Raw genomic sequence first — 24138 nt, 5'->3', positions numbered from 1 at the left:
CACAGCGGCTGGGAATGTTACATCTGTTGTGTGTGTTTCAGTTAGAGCTGCCCCCGAGTAATAGTTGCTCATTTAAGCCATTAGTCGACTAGTTGCGCGTTTATGATCTTAACGACATTGGTTCGAGTTTCAGGGCTGAGAAAATCTATATTGGCCCAGTTCACAGACAGGGCTTAGATTAATCCACGATTAGCCCTTAGTTAAATTAGGACATTTAAGTATAGCTTTTATAAACTTGCTTTAGAAAAACACATTACCTGCGTGCGTCTTATTTGCTCACTTATTTGCTTTGCAGTTAAAACAGCTCAAACATGCATTTTAGTCTAGGAATAGACTTAAAGGTGCGATATGTACACTGTAAAAAAAAAAATCAGGTCTCCAATTAAAACATTTCAAGTGACTGATCACATCTTAATTTTTCATTTGGCTGAATTGAAATTCTGTGAATGAAATTGTATCAATTCACAGAAATTCAATTTGACCAACTGAAACATTTAGATGTGATCAGTCACTAGAATATTTTCAATTTGAGACATTATCTTTTTCTTTTACAGTGTAGGATTGACAGTGGTTGAAATGGGTACTGCAGTCCAAATTCAAAATACTGGAGAGAGTTGTTTCCCCCTCCCCCTCCTCCTCAGACTCGATGCTCAAACGGGTTGCCAGCTTGAGGACACGCAGGAGCAAGCGCAAGTGACAATGAAAGCCTCACTGTAAGTTGATGAGTTGATTTATCCTCTTTTTAAAATGCTCTCGTTCATAGAGATCACTGAGGCTTTTTTTAGGTTGGGCAGAATCTGCGATCTCTGACCCAGTTTGTTCGCTGGTTTCCATGGCTGCAGCATGATGCGTTTTCCACCAACTGGCAACCTGGGGTGTTGAAACAGGGTTGGGTAAACTGGCGGCTTTCCGTATCGCACAGACCAAAACAAAAGCAGACATTCCGAAACGGAACACACATTTCAAAGTAGAATAACTGGCTGTTGCATTGTTTTTTCTTAGAAATAAGTTGGTGAATTTAGCATGTTTCCTAAATATCTTCAGGCATAGTATGGTATTTGTATACTTTAGTAAAGTGAAAACCTTACATACAGCACCTTGTCTGCGAAACTGCCGGTTTATGTAATATTGTTCTATATTAGATAAATTAACTTAACTAGAGCTACATGATCCTGAATAGAATTGAGAAACTCCAACAATTTTGAACAGACAACTTAAAGGAACTGTATAGGAAATGTATTTCAATTCATAAAATCATATAATAGCCTTAATATGTCACTAGACATTAAGAAATTGTTAATTTCAAATTCCTATATCACTGATATTGTCCACACTATTGTCATTTAAAAGTTGTTGTTGCAGCCCTACACTGATGTTGACATGTTGTGTTTTGGCCTGAAGCTCCGCCCTCCACCTATCTACCAATCACAAAGCCAGTAGTGTTTCAGCATCCAGGTTGCCAGATCTGCTCTAGTTACCTCAGCTGTGGCTACACACATTCCTGCTGGATCCTGCAGCCTATCTGGCAACCTCGAGTCAGGAGTAAGGGAGAGGGGATAGTGATTGCAGTACCTGTTTTGGCCACAATCTTACATACACTTCCTTTAACAAAATAATGTTATTTGCTGCTGTCTGTTTTAAAAAATAAATAATTTGGAGGAATTACTTTTAAAAATCTGATTGCATGAATGATTCAATGACTCGTAGAGACTTCACTTGTTTCATCACTGGAGGAAACAGGGTTTTTGAACAAATCTCTTGAATGAATGATTCATTGATTCACTCATAAAGACTTCACTTGTTTCATTACCGGATAAATCAGGATTTTTGAACAAATCTCTTGAGTGAATGATTTATTGATTCACTCATAAAGACTTCACTTGTTTCATTACTGGATGAATCAGGGATTTTAAACAAATCTCTTAAGTGAATGATTTAATGACTCACTCATAAAGACTTCACTTGTTTCATTACTGGGTGAATCTGTGTTTTTGAACAAATCTCTTGAGTGAATGATTCAATGATAAATACATGTTATAACGGCCACTTGTCTCCACCTACTGGTGTAATGACACAATCATTTTCAAAAGGTGATTTGTTCTATTTTGATCTACCGTAGAATAGACTATAAACTCTCATCCAGTACTTCTGCGTTTATACGCACATTGCAATAAGTGCAGTGCAAATATAGCTTCCACAATCTGCACGAACACTTGGATATGTGCCTAACAATAGCATACATTTATCTAGGTTAATGCTAAAGTTAGAGCAAACAGCCATGCAAAGTAGCTAACGCTAGGCTACAACTTATGTTTCAAATGATAGTCCTTCCTTGAGGTCGATGAATGATATGCGATCATTTGGATTTCCTCTCCGACATAATTGCCGTATGGACCCGCCTTTATCGATCTGTCCGTCATGAACTGCGTGACTTTGCCACTTCCTGTAGAAGTTTTTCAGCGACCAACCGACAAAATAAAATTTGGCCGGCTAATTTGGTCTTCCTCTTCTCGTGGGCTAATGTTCGGTCGGGGCAGCCTGAGTGTCAGCCATTATGATAGTCTGTTGTCTGCGCCGTTTATGCCACGTTTTCCTGAAGTGGAAGGCAGCACAAGTGGAACCAGTCGATGTGTTAATACATGCTGCTTTATTTTAGACTGTCCTGATGTGGTGCATGCCAAACACTTATGAATCATCATTTGGGTACTAATGATGAAAAGGACCTTAATGAACCCGCCTGACAAAACAAGAAAGGAAAACTGCATATGTGGAGACCAGTTTAATTCCCCTAAAAAAGATTGGAGCATTCGTGCCTGCAGTCATTGTTCTCCGAGCGAACAATTTTGGCTGCATTTTGTTTTCATTGTGCCTTGATGCCTTTCTTTTTTAAATCTTAAAATATTTTTCTTGACACAGATGCAGAAAGCCACATAGCTGTGGTGTTTAATTCATTCCCTCCCTCCTGATTGCCTCTGATTTGCTCTATTTTAAACAGGCCTGTGGAAACGGAGGCATGACTGTCTTGCTATGCGTTTGCTAAAGCTAGTCTGTGTTGATCAGCCAGGCGGGCAGCAGCATGATTGCTGATTGCTCAGGGTTTTAATTATGGAAATCATGAGCTCTTAAGAATGCTCAAAGCTATTTGCTAATGGTGCAGGCCGTAAAAATGGTGTATCGGATATTGTTGCACTACATTTACAGATGTTTAACGCTCGAGATTGCTTGTGGTTGTAACCTTTAACATACTCTGAATTATATTGGATTTGAAAAGTAATTTTTTTTCATTCATATTTTATTTTGTTTCAAGAAGATTGTAAATGGTATCTTTGAGCATCATTCTGGCATGTTGTGAGTGAGCTGCGAAACACTCTTTTCATTGCCTTTACACAACCAAAATAAATCATAGGTTGCATTTGATGTTTTTAATCTTTCATTTTTAAATTCGTATCAATACTCCGGCATTTTTTTTTGTCACTGGATACTAACAAAATAGGGTTTTTTGTAGGGCTGATCAAAGTTCAACTTTTCAGACATTAGCAACTAGGGTTGCAAAGCAGGATTTTTGGAAACTTTCCAGAATTTTTGGGAAATTGTTGGAAACTTTCCAGCACTTTTTTGGAATTTTTTGGAAACTTTCCAGCATTTTTTTTTCCTCCAGCATTTTTTTCTCCCCATCATTTCTGGAAAATTTCCTAGAAATGTTCAGGCTCTTTGCAACCCTGCAACACCTTATCATAAATTCCTCAACGACTGAACGTTTAATCTGTTTTGAATAAAAGTGAAATGATAGTATCATTTATTTTTAATGGATTATTTTCTGTGAAACAAATTGCTCTCATGCGTTCTTTTTTTCAAATCATAGTATGTGGATCTTTAGGATCACTACCCTGATTTGCTTTTGTGGCCTATTTGCAGGAATAGTTCTTATTTTGGTGTATTGGATATTATTGAACTGTAGGTTTGATTGATTGTCATTGTTTTTTTGTTTTTTTTACCCTACTGTTCTGAAGATCCAACATGTAAGACCGTTTTAAAAATCTCTCAGGAAAGCTTTTTGTGGTTGTTGCTGAAAATGTAGGCTGTGCACTTTATCACTGCCACCTACTTTGCATGGTCACATTCTGTTAATGAACTGTTTGAGGTTTTATTTTATGTAGCTGTTCACTGTAAGGTTATTTTTTTTTCCTCCAGAAAATACATCCTCTGTTTACATTGCTCGAGCTGAAAAAGCTTTTGAATGGGTGCATAAAGTTGTGAGCTGAAAAAGTTTTTGAATGGGTGCATAAAGTTGTGAGCTGAAAAAGCTTTTGAATGGGTGCATAAAGTTGTGGAACGGGTTTTTTCCACTTTGCAACTCTTCAGTTGAAAGTCCTTAAGTCATTATAATTACTTTGCAAGTGAATTTAATCAGTCTTGGTCGCATAGACATTCCTCTAGTTTGAAGGTGTGGTGATTTGCTTTAAACGCTCATGGGTTTTTTTTATGAAAGAAAAGATTACTTCACTTATGGATATCTAGATTCAATCAGTCTAAAGATGAATTGTGCTGATTGCTTCCTTTTTTGGTCTGTTTTCCAAGAACAAACCCCTCTTCTCGTCTTGCCATCTGCATATAAGGTTGGTTATAATGCTATTTTCCTGAGCTATTACAGACTATGCTTAGAACCAAATATTAGAGAATGATACTAATGACTCTGAATTATTGAATGATTTGCTTTTGAGTGGATCCGGGCATGTTTTTTTTAAATCCCCGCGTTGCCCTGCTCTCTATATGAGGTAACTAAGGGATGCTACACAGACACAAGCAGGAATTATGTTCTGGGGGACAGAGAGGGGAAAAGTGGAGGATTGGGCCAGAAAATGGATTAGACTCCATCCGGCGGCCAACAGAGCCTTTTCTTTTGTCATGTTATCAAAAAAGTTACTTTTCATTAATTCTATATAAAACACAGGGCTACAAAGGCATTGAAGCTGAAGCGACTTCACATTTATTATGATTTTTATTGCATCTATGAACAGAAATTTGATGCATTTGAAAGTCTTCATTGTCTTCATTGTTCGCGTAATGCATTTTAGATGTTTGTTCTTCACATCTTCATTCTGTACATTGAATTTATATTTTTGGGCACTGTGGTTTGGCTGAGAGAGCCCTCTGTCGCTTTCACACACACACACACACACACACACACACACACACACACACACACACACACACACACACACACACACACACGTTTGTTTTTGTGACATATGGGGACCTTCCATAGGCGTAATGGTTTTTTTTACCGTACAAACCGTTTTTTCTATCCCCTTACACTGCTCCTACCCATCACAGGAAACATTCAGCATTTTTACTTTCTAAAAAAACTCATCCTGTATGATTTATAAGCATTTTGAAAAGTGAGGACATGGCCAATGTCCTCATAAGTCACCCTCTCCTTGTAAAACCTATGTCATACCCATGTCAATATACACATTTGTGTCCTCATATGACAGAAAACCATGCCTACACAGACACAACATTAGTAAAAAAGAGAGCACACGCTGGGCTCGTTAACAGAGCTGTCGCTGTCCCGACCGGACCAGGGCTGCATAGTTATGACAGTCATTATTGACATCATTTTCATGCATTTGTAAGCCTAGCCAATGTAAACATTCAAGCGCAAGAAGACGCAAAAGATAATTAGCAGACTTTAAAACATTTTTTTGCTCACATCTGAAGCGTGCACGCAGAAAGCCTTGTCTGACAGAACGCGGATACCGAGTTGAGGTCTCTTTCATGTCGCCTTGCGCTTGTACGTACAATTTCACTCATAATAGTTCAAATGTCTGTCTTGGCGAGTATAGACGGTTATGTCTTAAGTGAGCGTAAACGGTAGTGAAAGATAATGCATGTGTAACAGCAGGGATCGACATTAGCGCAGCTTGTCTGGGACGAGTGGATTTTTTGAAGGGGCAAGTGAAAGCAGTAATAACAAAAAATAACTAGTTAATCACCCAATATACTGTAATTGGTAATCGATAGTGGATATTAATAGCATAATATATAATGAACTGACGGTAACAAGGTCCTGTTAGCGCTCGTGCAGCCTATCGAGGAGAAATCAAATCAAATGAGTGCCGCTCCCACAGAGATACTGCGATAAACATTCAAGTTTTTATAACATATGATACAGTTAAACAAAATCACACAACCAAATGTGCTGTTTCCTGAATAGCATCACGATTAAAAAATGGACACTGATTTCATATGACAGTTCCATAAACAACAATAATCACTAACATTTTAGATGCAATATTGACTGTTTTTGTTCTATTTCAGCAGCGAAAAAGCTGTTTTAAATGAATTGGTTGAATCAAAGATTCAATGACCTGTTTGTAAACGACTGCCTCATTCCTGAATGAATCAGCCGTTTGAATGAATCGTTCGAATGAATGACTCAATGACTCACTCACTCATTAAGACGGCCTCCTGCTGCCACCTACTGGTGGTTTAGTTTCATGTTTAAACATACTTTCCAACATATTTTATTTTTTTATTCAAAAATACAAATTTCATAACATTATTTAAAGGTGCACTATGCAACTTTCCGTCCACTAGAGGTCGACTATTCATAACAAAGGTGTAGTTTGATGACGCAAAGTTTGAGCGCAGCATCTTGGGACATGTGGTCTTCACCTCACAGCCGGTGGAAAATAGGGCTCGGGCGGGAAATTATGTTCATGGATGCGGTTTTTAACGTTACTTTAGTGTGAAGCAGAGCAGGGCCGAGTGTTGTGGAGCTGAGCACGGCCGCTAGAGTGATTGTTACACAAACACACGGCTCACTAGCACCGGGGCTTTTATTATGACGGGACGGGACACATTCGCCGGGCGCCTGCACTATTTCCGCTCTTCCGGTTATGATGAGGTAATGCAGCTCTGTTTATCATATTAGATACATTTAAGTGTGTTGAAAATGATGTTATGCTGTTACTCTGTGCGTTCACTTGTTCACACTGCTAAGAGTAAAGCGCTCCTGCCAAATAAAACCCGAAACCGAGGGTAACGCAGATATGATGCAATTGACAGGCGACTCCCTCAAATGCTATGCTGAAACGTCTCGGTCCTTAGTTAAAATATAGCAATTTTCTCACTATTTACAAATAGTTGTAGACATTTGGGATATTGTAAGTACTCAACTGAACAAAATGTATAACATTGGCCTAGTGGTTTTTGGATATTTTACTGCAAAAATACTACATAGTGCACTGTGGTGTGACAGGCAGCGGGGCGAGGGACCGCGAGAGCGGGCCGGTGATTAATGTTCACGAGTGCCAGCTGCGTGGCACACCGGTCTCGTCTCGCGGCCATGTGACGGGAGCATATAAGGAGGAGCAAGGGCTGCGGAAGACAAGAGAGGACCAGGCCTGGAATTTATGTTATGTTTTGTTGTACGTGTTATTATGTATTTGTGGGCAATCGTCCGCGAGGGGCTACCCACGTTTTATTTTGTGTGTTCGCGGGCAGTCGTCCGTGAGGGGCTGCCCGCGGTTTTACTTTCGTTTTGTTTATTTATTTTGAATTAAAGTTTTTGAACGTTCGCCGGTTCCCGCCTCCTTTCTTCCATCCACGAACTTCATTACATGCACCTTTAATGCAGTTGTAATTTTTCAGTGTAAATTATTTAATTTGATTGGTAACAGTTATAGACTGTAAAAAAAATATGGACGTAATGTCCGTGACGTCACCCATAGGATTCTGATTAGCCGCTCTGAAGCTTAAAGTAGGGGCGAGCTGGTGAGCGAGCCATCTTGTGAGCGAGTCATCGTGTGTCACTCCCGGATAACAGAAAATGGGCAAAAAGGTGGGATGTGCGTGGAGCTTATGTGACGCAGTAACGTATAGACGGCGGATAAATGGCTATCCACTTGTAACCACGCCCTTAATTATGCAGAACTTTAAGGCTTTATATAACGTAAACGAATGACTTATAAAAAAATTCACCCCCCTCACAGTTGTCATGAAGATCAAAATTATCCTCATAGGCCAAAACCACAATTTGTACCAGGCTCTGTAAACATGTTTTTTTCTGCTGTAAACTTGAGAATTTTAACATGGGGCTCAGTGAGATTCTGCTCCCTTCTGGAGCCTGCCTCTAGTGGCCAGTTAAGGAATTACAGTTTACATTAGTATTACATTTATTTATATATATTACATTTATTTATTATTAATACAAGCCATTAATCGGGGTAGTCAGCCCTGCAAATGGTGCTCCTTCAGTCCCAGTCAAACCAGCGTGTCAAGGATGTGCTTGAACACAGACAGGTGTGTTGAGCTGGGCTGGAGCTGAAGCATGCAGCTCTCCAGCCACAAATAAACACTTTTCACTCAAAGTAAACATGTAGCACAATTTGTTTAGTTATCAGCATAACATAATATAGCACGCATACATTCCTCAACTCTGAGAATGATTAAACGCTCAAAGAGCTCCTACTGCTTCATCCACTCCAGATAACCATTTTTTAATTAATTGTGGTTTGTGAATTTAACATGGTAATTGGAGAAGCCCATCCAAAAATAAGCAACATGTTAATGTATGAATTAACCAGTGGCAGTAGTTGAACAAATTAAGGTCGGTTAATCCATAGATCATAATCGAGTGACCGCATGTGTTGTACATGCTGCTCAAAATCACATTGATGCTTTGGATTAGTTAAGGGATCATTTTAGAAATGCACGATAGACAGAGTAAGTAATCACAAAAATGATTCTTGGATTTTTTGCATCTTAAAAAGTCATGCAAGTCATACCAATATTATACATGGCTTGACGCTTACTTTTTTCCAAGTAGCATATGTGCTCCTAAGTTTAAATTTAAGAGTGCATAAAAAATCAGGGATGCACCAATATGAACATTTTGGCCGAAAGCCGATAATTTTTTTAACTTGAAAGCCGATAAATCCGAATCCAAATTTTTATGTACATTTTTAGAGAGTGATTAGAAAAACCAAAGTCTTGCCATCAAAAGCCATGTCTCAAGCACACAATTATAAATCCATTATTTATCGACGTTAATATATCGGCCACATTTTTGGTAACACTTTATTTTAGGGTTTAATTCTCACTTTAATTAGTTAGTTATTATCATGCATATTACTAGTATATTGGCTGTTTATTAGTACTTATAAAGCACACATTAATGCCTTATTCTGCATGATTATATTCTACATGCCTTAATCTACCCAATACCTAAACTTAACAACTACCTAACTATTAATAAGCGGTAATAAGGACTTTGAGAGAAAAGTTGTTTTTAGTAAATGTGTTCCCTATTTCAAAGTGTTCTTATCGGTTGACAACGATAACATAAAAAATGTACACATATTGTCCGATACTGATATGGTGGCTGATATATTGTGCAGGATTCAACATTTTTTAGGGGTGCAATGAATTTTTATCAAAATCTTGTTTGTTTTTTTCTGTCAATAAAATGATACAGGGAGACATTTGCAATCAGAAGTACACTAGGTTTTTCAATATTTCTGCTTCAAACTATTTCTGTAGTTATATTTATACACACATATATTGTAATAAACAGGTTATCGTGCCAATACTAGTAAAATCTATATAATGTGTGTTAATGTTCTTTCTTTTCTGTGACGGAGCAGAACAGACAGAAGATACAAGAGTTTGTTGAACAAGTGCTAGATGCAACCATCTGCGACATATTGCAATATAAACATTGTCATAATTCATCAACAGTAAATCATAAGCAGTCTGGTGGCATAAATGCTTCGAGTGGTGTGTATTACTTTGAAACTTGCAGCGCTCATTAATTTAATAAAGTCATAGCCTTTTGAAGTTTAATAATCACAAAGGTTGAATCAATATTCCTTTAAAAAAAAATACTTTTCGATTTCTTTTTTTAGACTTTTGTTTTGTTTTGACTTTTTAAGAACCAGGGCACTTTTTATTTGCACATGTTAAATACATTAAAGTACATTTTACATTTAAATTTTATAGTTCCACACATCTATGTTTAGATGCGAGTGAAACCCTCACACTGTTATGGTACTATCCATGTTTGAAAGGAGAAGTGGTTTCCAAAAATTAAAAAAATTCAGCTGGCTGTCTTTATTTAACTGCATTTGAGCTTAATTTTGGATGCAGCTTTACATCTCATTTGTGCCTGCTTCACTTGCTATGCATGTATGTATGCATTCTTTATTTTCTCCCATCTTGGGCCTGGCAATTGAAAATAAATTAACATTCCAGCTCTTTTATGTTCTCCTCCTTTAAGTCCGTCAAGAATACTTAAAGGCGAACCCTGAGAGGTCAAGCGACACTCACTAGTTGTCAATCTTCCTGGTTGACCCGCCCACCCTTTTCTCTTTCTGTTCCATTCTTTTCTTCCCCGTTCATTCAGTTCAAGCCCGTCTTAGAAACCGGGAATCTTGGGCATTCTTTCGGTGTTCGCCTTACCAGCCTGAGACAGGAAGCTCTGGGATGAATGTCACATTCACAAACAGAGCCATTTTTGATCTCAAGTCCTCCTAGATGCCATCTCTTCCCAACCTATTCAATATTTCTTTGAAAAAATGTATTATTATTTTAAAATGAAAAGTTAATCCAATGGCCAATTGTACTGAACCCCAGTTCAGTCGCTCAGAATGGCCCTAGATTCATAGAAAAATTGCATTATCATGGTTTGTTGACTTTGGGTTTGGTTCATTTAATCAGAAAATTTCCAGCATAGTGGAATACAGGCGCAAATTTGTGATTCATGACATTGAATCAAGCAGCTAGTATTGTTGGTTTGTCTCATTTCATGTCCGGAAGTAAATTGCAGATCTGAAAAATCCTTGACGGCTCAGTCAGGAATGGCGCAAAGCTCTCCAATGCTAATCGCTTAATCCTTTTATTTCAAGTCAGAACAAATCCAGTCCGAAATCTGCCAAACAAAGTGGTGTTTATGGGGATGATAACGGTCGGCTCCTGTGATTTAAGCCTTCAGACATAAAGCGAGCGTGTTTCTCAGCGGTGTGTGAGGGTTTGCACACAATGCTGACGGGAAGTAAGGCTTGTTGAGCAGACAGTGCAGACCCTCGCGCCACGTCTCCTGTCTGCCGGGATCAGCATCTCCAAAATCTCAGCAGGGTGTGGGATTTTTTTTCAAATGGTTATGGATGTGGTTGCAGGTTATTGAAGCACGGCCTAAAAATACTCCCAACTTGTTGATTCGCTCTTTCTTTGGGATATTTGGAATCCTAATCCCATGATGCGGTGCACTAAATGATTTTCCCACCTGAATGCCCAGTCAGAGATAAGGCTGATTGACTTTATATGATTAAGTCTTGATTCGCCCATTTAAGGCCTGGTTCCACAGACAGGGCTTAGATTAAAACGGGATTATGCCTTAGTTCATTTAGGACATTTAAGCAGCTTTTATAAACATGCTTAGAAAAACACATTACTGGTGTGCATCTTGTGACAAAACAATGGCATTGACATATTTTAAGATCTGCTTTCGGTTAAAACAGCTCAAGCATGCATTTTAATCTGGGACTAGATTTTTACTTTGTCTGTGAAGTCACGGGTTTATGTTTTTTAACGACAAGTAAAAATATGCAGCCTTAAAGCTACACTGTGTAACTTTTTTAGTTTATTCGTAGCTAAAAACACTTAGTTCTTTCAAAAATATGTGCTCATTAATGTATATTTACTTCTTTCAAGTAATTAAGTATTCTCGTAAGTTTATAATATCCCATTGAAAATACATACGGGTGAGGGGTTTGAATGCCGGTCACCATATTGCGCCTCCATCTTTAAAGTACATTAGCCAAAGAGGGACATACCCGTAAATTCAAGCTTCGCCTTTCGCGTACCTCTCCCTCACACCTCCGTCACATCAACTGATCTCTGCTCACAAAGAAAATGATATAGCCTATAATGTAAACTTTGCCTTGCACTAGTGATATCGAACAATGTACAGAATAACGATAGCACTGATAAAAGTTACTTTACCAAGATTAGCTTGCCTTCATCTGGGAACCTGATAGCTGATGTGAAATGGTAAAAATATAACGAAAACGTAAAACTATTATTCATTTGACAATGATGTCATAACCTACATGGTAACTGACAAATTAAATAACTGCAAATTATAATAGTTTTCTGAGTAACCTCATAACTTGAAGGAGCACTCATGGACGAGGTTGAACTGGAAGCCATGTTAATCTTGGACTAAATCGGCCACCGTAGGATTTAAAACGAAATCGAAATTGAGAGGAACAGAAACTAATATTCACTGGATGGTCATATACCTTTTCACTGCTAGATGGGGGAAAATATCACACAGTGTATCTTTAACCCTCTAGTAGCGAGGGTTGATTGTCAAAAATCATAAGCACGATTAGTAGTGTGCGATATGATCAAACGTTTAGTGAGGAACACAAGCGCCATTGTGTGATTGCTGAACTACATCATATGATATAAATATAGCCTAAAAGACAATCGTCTTTTTGTTCAATTTTTCACTGAACACATGAACAATGAACAATAATGTGCACGCGCAGTGTAAGCTTGGAGTCGCATGTTTTTGTGAAGTGAGAGACGTGATCGTGCAATGTCAAAATGTCTGCTCTTCAGTGCGTCTGCAAAGGAATGAGCATTTCCTATAGCTGGATCTGCGATGAAACATGATTGAATTTTGTCTGCTGTATGGAACGTTTTGTTCCAGCTTTTTCTTTCTCTTTTTACCAACATCCATAGAGTTATGGAAATGTTTTATATATAGGTTCATTATAAAATAATCAGTGCACTTGATGGCGAGGAAGGCTTTGATGAAGCTCACTTCAAAGTGCAACTTTCCTCAGGATTCCCTACCTGCGATTTAAACGCTGAGCATGTGCATTATGGATATTTTCTGAGGAAGATGAAAGCATTGTTTAGTTTGTGGGTGGATGTTTGCGTGTGTATGTGCACAGGCGCTTGTCAGTGGGAATGAATCTGTAGACCAAGTGAGCTTGACAAGTCATCTGTCTTCAACGTTTGACATTGTGTGTTATAAGGATCTTGGGCTCCCCAAGGTCTCAGATATTACTCTGTGCCAGTGCAGACGAAGAGTCTGTGAATGCGCTTGAGATAACGGGGAAAAAGCAAACGCATACAAAAGAGGTGATTTTAATAGTTTATCAGCTGAACCAGTTTCCATAGTAATTATTATCTGCCTCATGCAGGGTCAGTGGAGAGAATGTGATATATCTGTCTGTAATCTTCATAAACGCAGTGGAATTTATATGTAGATTAGACTAGTTAGAGTGCAACTTCTCTTGAAATCCACTGAGTCTTGATGTAGTCGCAATGTAGAATTCAAATGGGTCGAATGTGTTTCATGGTTATGATTTAGCTTTATTCTATAGGTCACTCTTCACTCAGTTTCGATCTATTAATCTAGTAGAGCCTAAAAAAAAATCAAGACTTTAAAAAAGGGCATAATTGGTCATCTTCAGTATCACTGTCAATCTCTTAATGCGGGTCCCCCTAGCTCAGAAATCTAGACGCACCCTAGCGGCAGCGAATCTAATTTGCAGTGAGTGTCGTCTAGCAACTCTCTAAAGACTTGTGACCTGGAAAAACCAAACTCTGGTCGGGGGGCAGGCTTAACATAATGACAGCAGAGTTGCGTAGGTTCTGTGTGCTACTAGTAAACACAGATGCTGGCGAACGGCGGTCTTTCGAATCGTGACTCGGGAAGACTTGGAGTTAAGCTTTTCTTTGAGAAAAGAACAAAGAACGAATTCATTTTTAAGAAGGGAAGATGTGTTCTGAGTTTTGCCGACCGGATACAACGAAAGTTTATTCTATCAATTAGCTCCGCTTTATGTTGCTCTGGTTGGTTGTAGCGCTATCCAATCGCGTGCAGAGGGAGTTTGAAAGACAACGGTTTGTCCCGCCCCTCGGATTGAGCCCTGTCAATGGTGAGTTTCCAGACCAAACATCTTGATGTGGGTCTGGCTTGTCAGGCTCGAGTCTACCTGTAGTCAATAATTGATCCCTTAAAACTCATGTTTGATCACCAAATGACTAGTACTAATATCCTCCATGCCTTAAAAGAGCTCGACTGTATACGCTACACCCTTGCAAAATTTAGTATACGTGGTTCTATTATGCAAATTAGCCAAATGAACTCCACACCAGCTCAGAGATCCACTCGTTGACAATCACACGCTGACGTGATTGGTTACAAGGTAGTTTGTGACGTCAGAAACACCAGCAATTTCCAACCGCATCTTTGGTTCACTGCAGTTTTAAAGAGAAAATACTCAGCAATGGTGGTGACCTATGAATTTGCACATGGTTTGTCTGAAAGCATATTAAAAACCCCACAGACATATAAACAACATTACAAATGTGATTTTCACCAGGGGGAGACTTTAATATTGGCCATATTTATTAGCAATAACATTCAAATAATTAACGGGTTGCCAGTATCATACATTTTACGGTCAGTATACGTCATTCTTTAATAAATGGCCTGTTAAAATCTACATCAGATGACAGTGAAGCTTTGCTTTTTCAAAGGAAATCCAAGCTCAACATTTGTGATGATATAGCTTGTGTAATGTAGTGTATACATGTTGTGTAGTGTTTACAACACTAATTCTTCTTTCTTTCATGCGCTTTCAGATGGAGAATGAATGGTGAAAGGTGATGTCCACGTGACCTGCATACTGTCTAGATCTTCTCTACAATCCAAATTATTGGCCAGCATCTGGAGACGGTCTTGAATAACCAAAATGGCTACGTCACTTTTGAAATGTCCCCTCATGCATGGACTTCTGTTTACTGTGATTTGTTTACAATCTTCAGAAGGTAAGAGCATCTCTTGTGTATGGCGGTTGATGGTTCTTAGTCTAGACTTTTATTTTATTTTAGGGAAGTCAGTGAACGTTGAACAAGCTGTCTGGTTTGGCGTATTCAGTGTTAGTTTGCTCATTTAAGTAGTTCTCCTTTGATTATGTGCTATTTCATAGACAGCACAGTGTTGTTGAAGTCTTTCGGTAGTACAGAGTACAAACTCAATTCAACTCCCGCTTTCAAACTAGACTAGTTGACTAGTCAGATAAATTATACGGCTGCTGGTAATTGACATTCAAAAATGCTTTGCTTTTCTTAGTATTTTGTCGTCTTGTTTCTAGTCTAAATAACAAAAAAATATTCTCCAGCCTGTGATAGCATGGTAAGGTATGTTCTGTTAGACACGTACACACATAATCAATACAAACTGTAACAATGCAATACTATCAAATATAAAAAAAAGTGAGGCGTGTACTCACCATTCCTGTCAGATCCAATATAGGAGGCACAGCATTGTGTTTTAATCTTAATATGCAAATCCAGTGTAGGCCTGTGTCTTGTTTACAAATGATTATCTTGCTGTCTTCGGCATGTTTATTGCTCGTTTAGCTCCACAAGTCGCTGGGCGGGCTACAGAAGCAGGTGTATTTATCTGTAGAGGTGCCGTTTCCCCGTTCTATTACGTCATTGAGCAATATATATTTGAGAGGTCTCGTTTTCTGGGCTTGGTGTCTATGAAAGCTTTTCTTTCACCAACAAGGACGTTTTCAGCTCCGAAACTTAGAGGGTATTCTTATATCACCATGGCCTTTTATATATCAAAAGCTCAAGGGAAAGTTGATTTCTCAATTCATCATCAAGAAGCATTTTCTACGTAAGATATAATGTCTTATTTTCTGGGGAAATAAATCAAAATGAAGTGTTTTTGCTTAAAACAAGCAAAATCTGCCAATGGGGTAAGAAAATGAATCTTGTCTCTGTTTGAATTGAGATAATTTTTTTCCTCCATTGGCAGATAATTTTGCTCGTTTTAAGCAAAAACTCACTTAATTTTGATGTATTTCCCCAGAAAACAAGACACTTTATTATGCCATTTTACTCATCTAGAAAATTCATCTTGATTTAAGAATTTTTAGATGTTTGGAATGGAAATGACAAAAATATTAAGTGAGAAAAGCATTTTTTGCAGTAATGTAGTAGTTTATATTAAATCTTCTTTGCTTTGTTTTTACAAAGGCTACGTGCGAACGACTGTAATGTTATTAATGTTATAGTTTGGTCATATTAATTTTTTTACTTAAAAAGTACCGGTACAGAATACATCAGGTTTATATTTGCTATACATCATTTTTTTTTTTTTTTTTTTGACTAGGATGCTCATTGCGTAGTTGTAAAAACCATAACGTTCCTAAAAATAGACTTAATGTTAATGCAAAACAATATATTTTTATTTATTTATTTTAAGGTGAAGATATTGTTCTGACTTTGGCTCATTGCATATCGCAATCCAGTTGCTCCTTTTTTCTGCACATCATTCCTGAATGATCTCTACCATACAGTACATTATAACATTTTATTAAACAGGCAAAGCAATAATAAAAAGCTGCAGGATCCAGTGTTTGTAGCTGTTATCATGGCATTTGAGATTGCTTACTGAAGATTGGACAAACCTGAGTCAGAGAGAGTATGCGTTGAAATCCGCACTGTGCGTATTGTCTAATGGATGAGCACTTCTAATAGTCCCATTGTATTGGTCTTGGATGAGTCTGATTTGGTAAAGGCTGTTTGTTCCTCCATACCCGCCCACATGTGAAACACTTTGTCTTTTGTTTAGTTTTAGCTCTTGGTAGCTCACGTCTGTCGGCTGTACGTGACACAGCTTTCATGAATTGGCTCTGCATTGCTCTGGGGAAAGTGTCCGCAAACACACAGAAGATATGAGTTATCAATCTTACACATGGCATCACCTCAATACCAGTCTTCCATGAATACGAAAAGCCGTATCTTCAGCCAGAAAGAAGGCTCCTCAAAACAACATGCCTTCGCTTCTGGATTTTGTTTCATGGTAAATAGGTTGTACATTGACATGTTTTGCTTGTCTAACTACTAACTAGCTCTCGTCTTGGCAATCAGAGGATTTTTCTTTCCTTCAAGAAGTTGTTTTTCTCCCCTTAAAAAAACACAGCTATTATCAGCCAACACAATTAATTATGTTTTGATTTTAGTTTATCTTTTATAGCTTTTGTAATTGGGAGATTTGGATCTGCAGTCAGCTTTAGTTTGTTTTTGTCTGTCCTGCGTCTCCTAGCAACAAGGTGCATGTTTCTGTGTGAGTTTGTTTTGATCTGAGTGACGTATGAAAATATGAGAAGCTTAAAAAACAGCTCACTTTGACAATTTTTTCACACCATTAAACCTCAGCTGAGTGCTCGTTTGATTTATCTGGTGAGTACTCAAGTAGACAAAACGGCCCAATTAAAGGGATAGTTCACCCAAAAAGGGAAATTCTGTCATCATTTGCTCATCCTCAAGTTGTCCCAAACCTATAGGACTTTCTTTCCTCTGCTGAACGCAAAAGAAGATATTGAAAAACACGGGTACCCAAATGGGGTTGATTTGTAGCCTAGAAATCTAGACGCACCCTAGCGGCAGCAAATCTAATCTGCCGCAAGTGTCGTCTAGCAACTCTCAATACCCTTCTGAGCTGTAAAAGCCAAACTCTGGTCGGGCCAATCACATCGTGTATAGAGTCGGTGGGCGGGCTTAGCATAATGACGGTAGAGTTGGGCTTGCGTGCTACTAGTAAACGGAAACGCAGAAACTTGCGAACGGCGATCTTTTCGAATCAGCTTTGACCGCGACTCTGGAAGACTTGGAGTTAAGCTTTTCTCTGAGAAAAGAACAAAGAACGGCACTGAAGTCATTCTTAAGAAGGGAAGATGTGTCTGAGTTTTGCCGACCGGATACGGCGAAAATTTAATCTGTCAACTAGCTCTGCTTCACCTTCGTTGCTCTGGTTGGTTGTAGCGCTCTTCATTTGCGTGCACAGCGTGCAGAGGGAACGAGTTTGAAAGACAACCGTTTATCCCGCCCCTCGGATTGAGCCCTGTCAATGGTGAGTTTCCAGACCAAACATCTTGCTGTGGGTCTGGCTTGTCAGGCTAGATTATTTGGGCAGTTCGTCTGACATTTCATACAGTTAATTTGTGATGAACATGGGAAACGACACACATAATTCAAGCTATATAATACAGTTGTATAACCCTAAAATTCAAGATATCCGCTCAAATGCCCCTGTATGAGTTTGTCTCATTTATATCATATGATAAGCAATGTAATAAGTGCAATATCACATGAGTGATGTTTTTTCCGGGTAGCATGTGTTCAAATGTGATATTGATTTTATAACAGTTCAATAAGAATTTAATATTGTCATATTTGAGACACCATATCTTCTGCTTTTGTCAACAAAAATACTACCTCTTAGTAGAACCATTGTGTTTCCTTGCAACACAGCTGTGTAGTTTCTGAATGAATCAGCGTTTTGAGCAGTTCATTTGAGTAAACCGACGATTCAATGATTTAAAGAGAGTTGCTTAGAGCCACTGTAGTGAGATGGGCTTTGTAACAACGTCCTTAGTGCCTTTTATGGGTCCTGAGAGAGGAAATGACATTGATGTCAATGGAGGCCTTTCTGAGCCATCAGATTTCAACAAAAATATGAAAATTTGTGTTCCAAAGATGTCTTATGGGTGTCCTACGTCATGAGTAATTAATGCCGAATTTTGCTTTTTGGGTAAACTAACCCTTTAAGCAATGTTAAATCAAATGTAATATTTATTTCTAAAGTAAAATTTTTAATGTCTTTCTATTTGATAGTTTGATGTGCCATTTAGATTAATCGCAACATCATGTAATTAATTACATGTAAAAAAAAACTTAACTGCCCTAGTTTTTGGCAGAAAGTGGAAAGAAACATGGTTACTGCAAGTGAGGGCTGAAAGAGTCACTTTTAAGTGCACTTTCTACAGTGTCAGACATTGTTCCATATCGTCTTGAATAATTGAGGATCATTTTAAAAGTTTGCCCATAATTTGGGTTACTTATCAAACTGAGTCTAACTACAGTAAGCCTGAACAATTAGTTTTAAAGCCTTCTCATTTCCTGGAACACGTCCAGTAATTGTAAATTCTGCCCCTGTGTTATGATGAGCCTTATTATAGATTACTCCTGTAATCCTTTGAGGATTATGAGTATATGCTTCATTATGAATCAGCTCTTGGTTGGAAAAACCCGATTGCCTGTGATGCAAGGTCAGCCGGCCTATTAATATAGATTTGAGCAATACATTAATCAGGATTACTTGTGATTAATCACACCTAACAATACTTTTTTTATCCATAAGATTCAATACACATTGAATATCCAAGTATTCATCAGTACCTTTTTCTTCCAATTTCTGAGGTGAAAACCATAATTTTTAACATTTAAAATCTGCTTTTGTTGATAATTTATTAACTTACCCAGAACTTATTGAAGCATTCATTTCAATGCTTAATAAATAAGTCACCAGTTAAAACTACTAAGTATTAATATTTTTAAGAGCGGATTGATCGACTCAATGCCAACATCATTATTGAACGTGTCAATATGTCTGCATCTGCATCAGTCAGAGTTTCAGAGCAGTAATTCCCTCTCCATGGAATCAAAGATTGGTTTCAAATGGTTTTGTGGCTGAATTAACTTTCATTTGAGATTGCGGCCAGTGTGGGTCTGGTTTTTATCTGTGCTCATGCCTGCTAGAGGGAAAGATCAAGAACTGAGTTACAGAAAACCACGGCTGGACCTCAAATCCTACGAGCACCCCTCCCTGGACAATGACTTCTATCACTGTACGCTTGAGCAGAAACCCTTCCCTGATTTCTGAGTCCCGAATCATTGCACATCGCCTGTAGTCATTCTCTGGCAGTCCTGAGAGGAAAAGAGGCATGCCATGTTTTTATATTCCAATATGACAGACCACACAATAAAGGCCTGCTATGACACTGGCTTCTAAAATGGCAAACTTAACAATTGCAAAAATGATGGAATTTTTCGTAGTGCTTCAGATCATTGTTTGCTTTTTAACGCTTTTGACCATGAGAATGCTCAGTTATATGGACTAAATTACTTTGTATTGGATCACAAATATTGTCAGCAAGTAAATATCTTTTTTTCTGGTTCAAACTAACCAATTTTAAACTAACTGAGTTGAATCAATGTCGCAAAACATGAAGTACAGGGTCATTCCATGTCAAATCAAGCAAATTTTGAAAACTTCCCCGGCTCAAATGTTTGATTTTTTTTTTTTTTTTTTTTTTAAGAAAAGCAAACATAAATAGTGATGAAAGCCAAAATATTAAATGTCACAGATGCATATTTACTGAGTAATCCAATATTTTGTGCAATGGGGTCAAAATGAGATCTGGAGCCAATACAGGGGGTAAAAATCACTTTAGAAAGAAGGCAACCTCATTATTTTAGTTTTACACAGAAATTGGTAGAAATATTAGTAAAATCTTGTGACTTTAGCACTCTTTTTTTTCTTTATATGCCAACGGTAACAGTTCAAAAATGGGGGAAAAGCAAATCTTGTGGGTTTTTTTTTGTCTCCCCCCCCCCCAAGTTTGCATGCCTGTAACTCAAGAAGTATTAAATATATTTTAATATCCTTTTAAATAAATAAATAAATATATATATATATATATATATATATATATATATATATATATATATATATATATATATATATATATATATATATATATATATATATATATATATATATATATATATATATATATATATAATTATTATTATTTTTTTACAAACATTTATTTTGATATCTTTATTTTAAAGGGATCCTTTCAGGTTTGAAACAACTTTCCTCAAGTTGTTTCAAACCTGTATGAATTTCTTACTTCAGCTGAACACAAGGGAAGATATTTTGAAGAATGTCAGTAACCAAACAGTTAACTGAGCCGTTGACTTCCATAGTATTTTTTTTCCGACTATGGAAGTCAATGGCTCCAGTAAACTGTTTGGTTACTGACATTCTTCAAAATATCTTCCCTTGTGTTCAGCTGAAGAAAGAAATTCATACAGGTTTGAAACAACTTGAGGGTGAGTAAAGAATGACAGCATTTTCATTTTAAAGTGAACGATCCCTTTAAAGGCCCCATATGATTCAGTCCTAGATAAATAGAGATCTTAAAGGTGGGGAAAGTGATATCTGGTAACCGTTGTTGATATTTCAAATCACCAAAACAAACACGCCCCTACCCCCAAAAAAGGTTCTCGGCCCTATTTTGATTGCTCCGCCCACACATACGTAACCGAGGCAACGACTATGGCAGAATCTGTGTGTAACTAATCCAGGTCGAATATTCAATGAAAAAGTCACCCCTTCCATCACAAAAACACAAACCGTTCTCATGAACAACTTGATAGTACACGAGCCGACAGTCCAACTAACGACATATTACAATTATGACCAGATTAGAGTTATAGCAATCACAAAACACAAAAAGTTCTCATGAACAACTCAATAGAACACGAGCCAACTGTCCAGCTAATGACATATTACAATTATGACAAGATTAGAGTTATGGCGATCACAAAACACAAAGAGTTCTCATGAACAACTCGATAACTTTAGTATACAACCTAGATAGTCAGCTAACAACATTTTACAATTATGACCGGATGGGTTATGTAGATGAAAAGAGGAAACAAACATATATTAGGAGTATAGTATCTTACCTGTTGGACACATTTTGTGAGCTAACACTTGAAACCTTAAAACACTGAGGGGATTTAGATGCTCCACACGATGTGGAAATGAACTAGTCTTTATCATCACTGAAGTGAGCGACAATACGATCGCAAATGGACAAACAAGCGAACATGACACACAAGCATATTCAAGCAAAAGCCAGCATATATTAGTTCTTTCTTGGCTAATGTCCGTCCTGTGTGACTCGTGTGTTTTGAATAATGTTGTGCACTAAGCCTCTCTTCTCACCATAGACACGCGCCTTACCTGCTGATCGGCTACAAGTTTATTCCACTCAGCCCAGGTCCTTTTTCTAAAACGGATTTGAAATAACACTTACCCCACCTTTAATGCGGCTCCATGAGTAAACATTCATTTGCACATTTTCATTGGCCAAAAACCAAATGAGGGTCACTTTGCTGATACTTTTTTCTTCTTTCTTTTAAAAAGAAATGTCTAACAAATAATGTTGATACTAGAAATGTATTTTTTTTCTACATCAATATAGTTGCAGAGAATACAAGTCCTTCTCAAAAAATTTGCATATTGTGATAAAGTTAATTATTTTCCATAATGTAATGATAAAAATTAAACTTTCATATATTTTAAATTTATTGCACACCAACTGAAATATGTCTTTTATTGTTTTAATACTAATGATTTTGGCATACAGTTCATGAAAACACAAAATTCCTGTCTCAAAAAATTAGCATATTTCATCCAACTAATAAAAGAAAAGTGTTTTTAATACAAAAAAGTCAACCTTCAAATAATTATGTTCAGTTATGTACTCAACACTTGGTCGGGAATCCTTGTGCAGAAATGACTGCTTCAATGCGGCGTGGCATGGAGGCGATCAGCCTGTGGCACTGCTGAGGTGTTATGGAGGCCCAGGATGCTTCGATAGCGGCCTTAAGCTCATCCAGAGTGTTGGGTCTTGCGTCTCTCAACTTTCTCTTCACAATATCCCAAAGATTCTCTATGGGGTTCAGGTCAGGAGAGTTGGCAGGCCAATTGAGCACAGTAATACCATGGTCAGTAAACCATTTACCAGTGGTTTTGGCACTGTGAGCAGGTGCCAGGTCGTGCTGAAAAACCAAATCTTCATCTCCATAAGCTTTTCAGCAGATGGAAGCATGGAGTGCTCCAAAATCTCATGATAGCTAGCTGCATTGACCCTGCCCTTGATAAAACACAGTGGGCCAACACCAGCAGCTGACATGGCACCCCAGACCATCACTGACTGTGGGTACTTGACACTGGACTTCAGGCATTTTGGCATTTCCTTCTCCCCAGTCTTCCTCCAGACTCTGGCACCTTGATTTCCGAATGACATGCAAAATTTGCTTTCATCCAAAAAAAGTACTTTGGACCACTGAGCAACAGTCCAGTGCTGCTTTTCTGTAGCCCAAAGTGGCTTGACCTGGGGAATGCGGCACCTGTAGCCCATTTCCTGCACACGCCTGTGCACGGTGGCTCTGGATGTTTCTACTCCAGACTCAGTCCACTGCGTCCATGAGCTGTATGCCAAAATCATTAGTATTAAACCAATAAAAGACGTGAAATATTTCAGTTGGTGTGCAATGAATCTAAAATATATGAAAGTTAAAAAAATTTCATTACATTATGGAAAATAATGAACTTTATCACAATATGCAATTTTTTTTTTTGAGAAGGATCTGTATATCAGTGTTTTTTTTTGTTTGTTTTTTAGTTTTTTTGTGCAAGTTTGCATGACTGTCAACTCAAAAAGTCTCAATATGACTTTATGATTAGGGATTGGTTAACATAAACTTTTTTTTTTTAAATCTTAATTTTCAAGGCCATATGTTGCTTAATCCTATAGATAAGTGGCTCTCAATGCAGCTCCATGTTGTATTTTACCCATTTTTAAGGGTCAAAACCACTTTGCATACAGCTGATACTTTTTGCATTTAAAGTGGAAAGTCTGAATAATAATTAAAAAAAAGCAAGTTGCGTCATTTTGGCGAACCCAGGGAACCAATAGGTTGGGGATAAATATTGAACAGCTGTTTAAAAATTATAATAAAGCTGGGTAAAATTAATCAAAAACAGCTAGAAATAAACAAAGGTAGACAGAAGTAAAAACAACATGCGTACATATAGCAAATCCTCAGTTAATGCTATGAAATTGCTTTTTCAAAGAACAAATATTGAATTACTTGAATTTAAGACCAAATTTGACCAGTTTCTTCTGACATTCTTCTGAATATAGTCTCATTAATAAATCTTTTTTTAATACTTTTTTTTTTATATGTCTCGAAATGATAAAAATGATGCTTGACAGTTTGCCATCAAAAGGTCATATTTTAAAAATACAGCAAGTGGTTTCTCTACTGGCATTGTAATGTTTATTCGTCCCTATAGTGAGTGTGTAACAGGTCTGTTGTGGATTAGTCACAGTCTGCCCTTCAGTTCCTCGAGAAGCTCGCTACTACTCCATTTTTTTTTGTGCACACATT

General features: G+C 37.7%; 1 protein-coding gene across 11 annotated transcripts in view; it reads left to right on the top strand.

Annotated features, from left to right (window-relative positions):
- The window catches only part of LOC137088889 (adhesion G protein-coupled receptor L2-like), a 161441-nt gene that overhangs the window by 11337 nt on the left and 125966 nt on the right, over positions 1–24138 (top strand). For all 11 annotated transcript variants that reach the window (XM_067452259.1, XM_067452263.1, XM_067452264.1 and 8 more), the window contains exon 2: positions 14671–14856. In XM_067452259.1, coding sequence (XP_067308360.1) covers positions 14781–14856 — 76 coding nt within the window. In that variant the 5' untranslated portion in view covers positions 14671–14780. The remainder of the gene's footprint in view (positions 1–14670; positions 14857–24138) is intronic.

Source organism: Pseudorasbora parva, chromosome 9 (genome assembly GCF_024679245.1).
Source record: "Pseudorasbora parva isolate DD20220531a chromosome 9, ASM2467924v1, whole genome shotgun sequence".
Taxonomy (NCBI): domain Eukaryota; kingdom Metazoa; phylum Chordata; class Actinopteri; order Cypriniformes; family Gobionidae; genus Pseudorasbora; species Pseudorasbora parva.
This window is presented reverse-complemented; position numbering and strand designations above follow the sequence as displayed.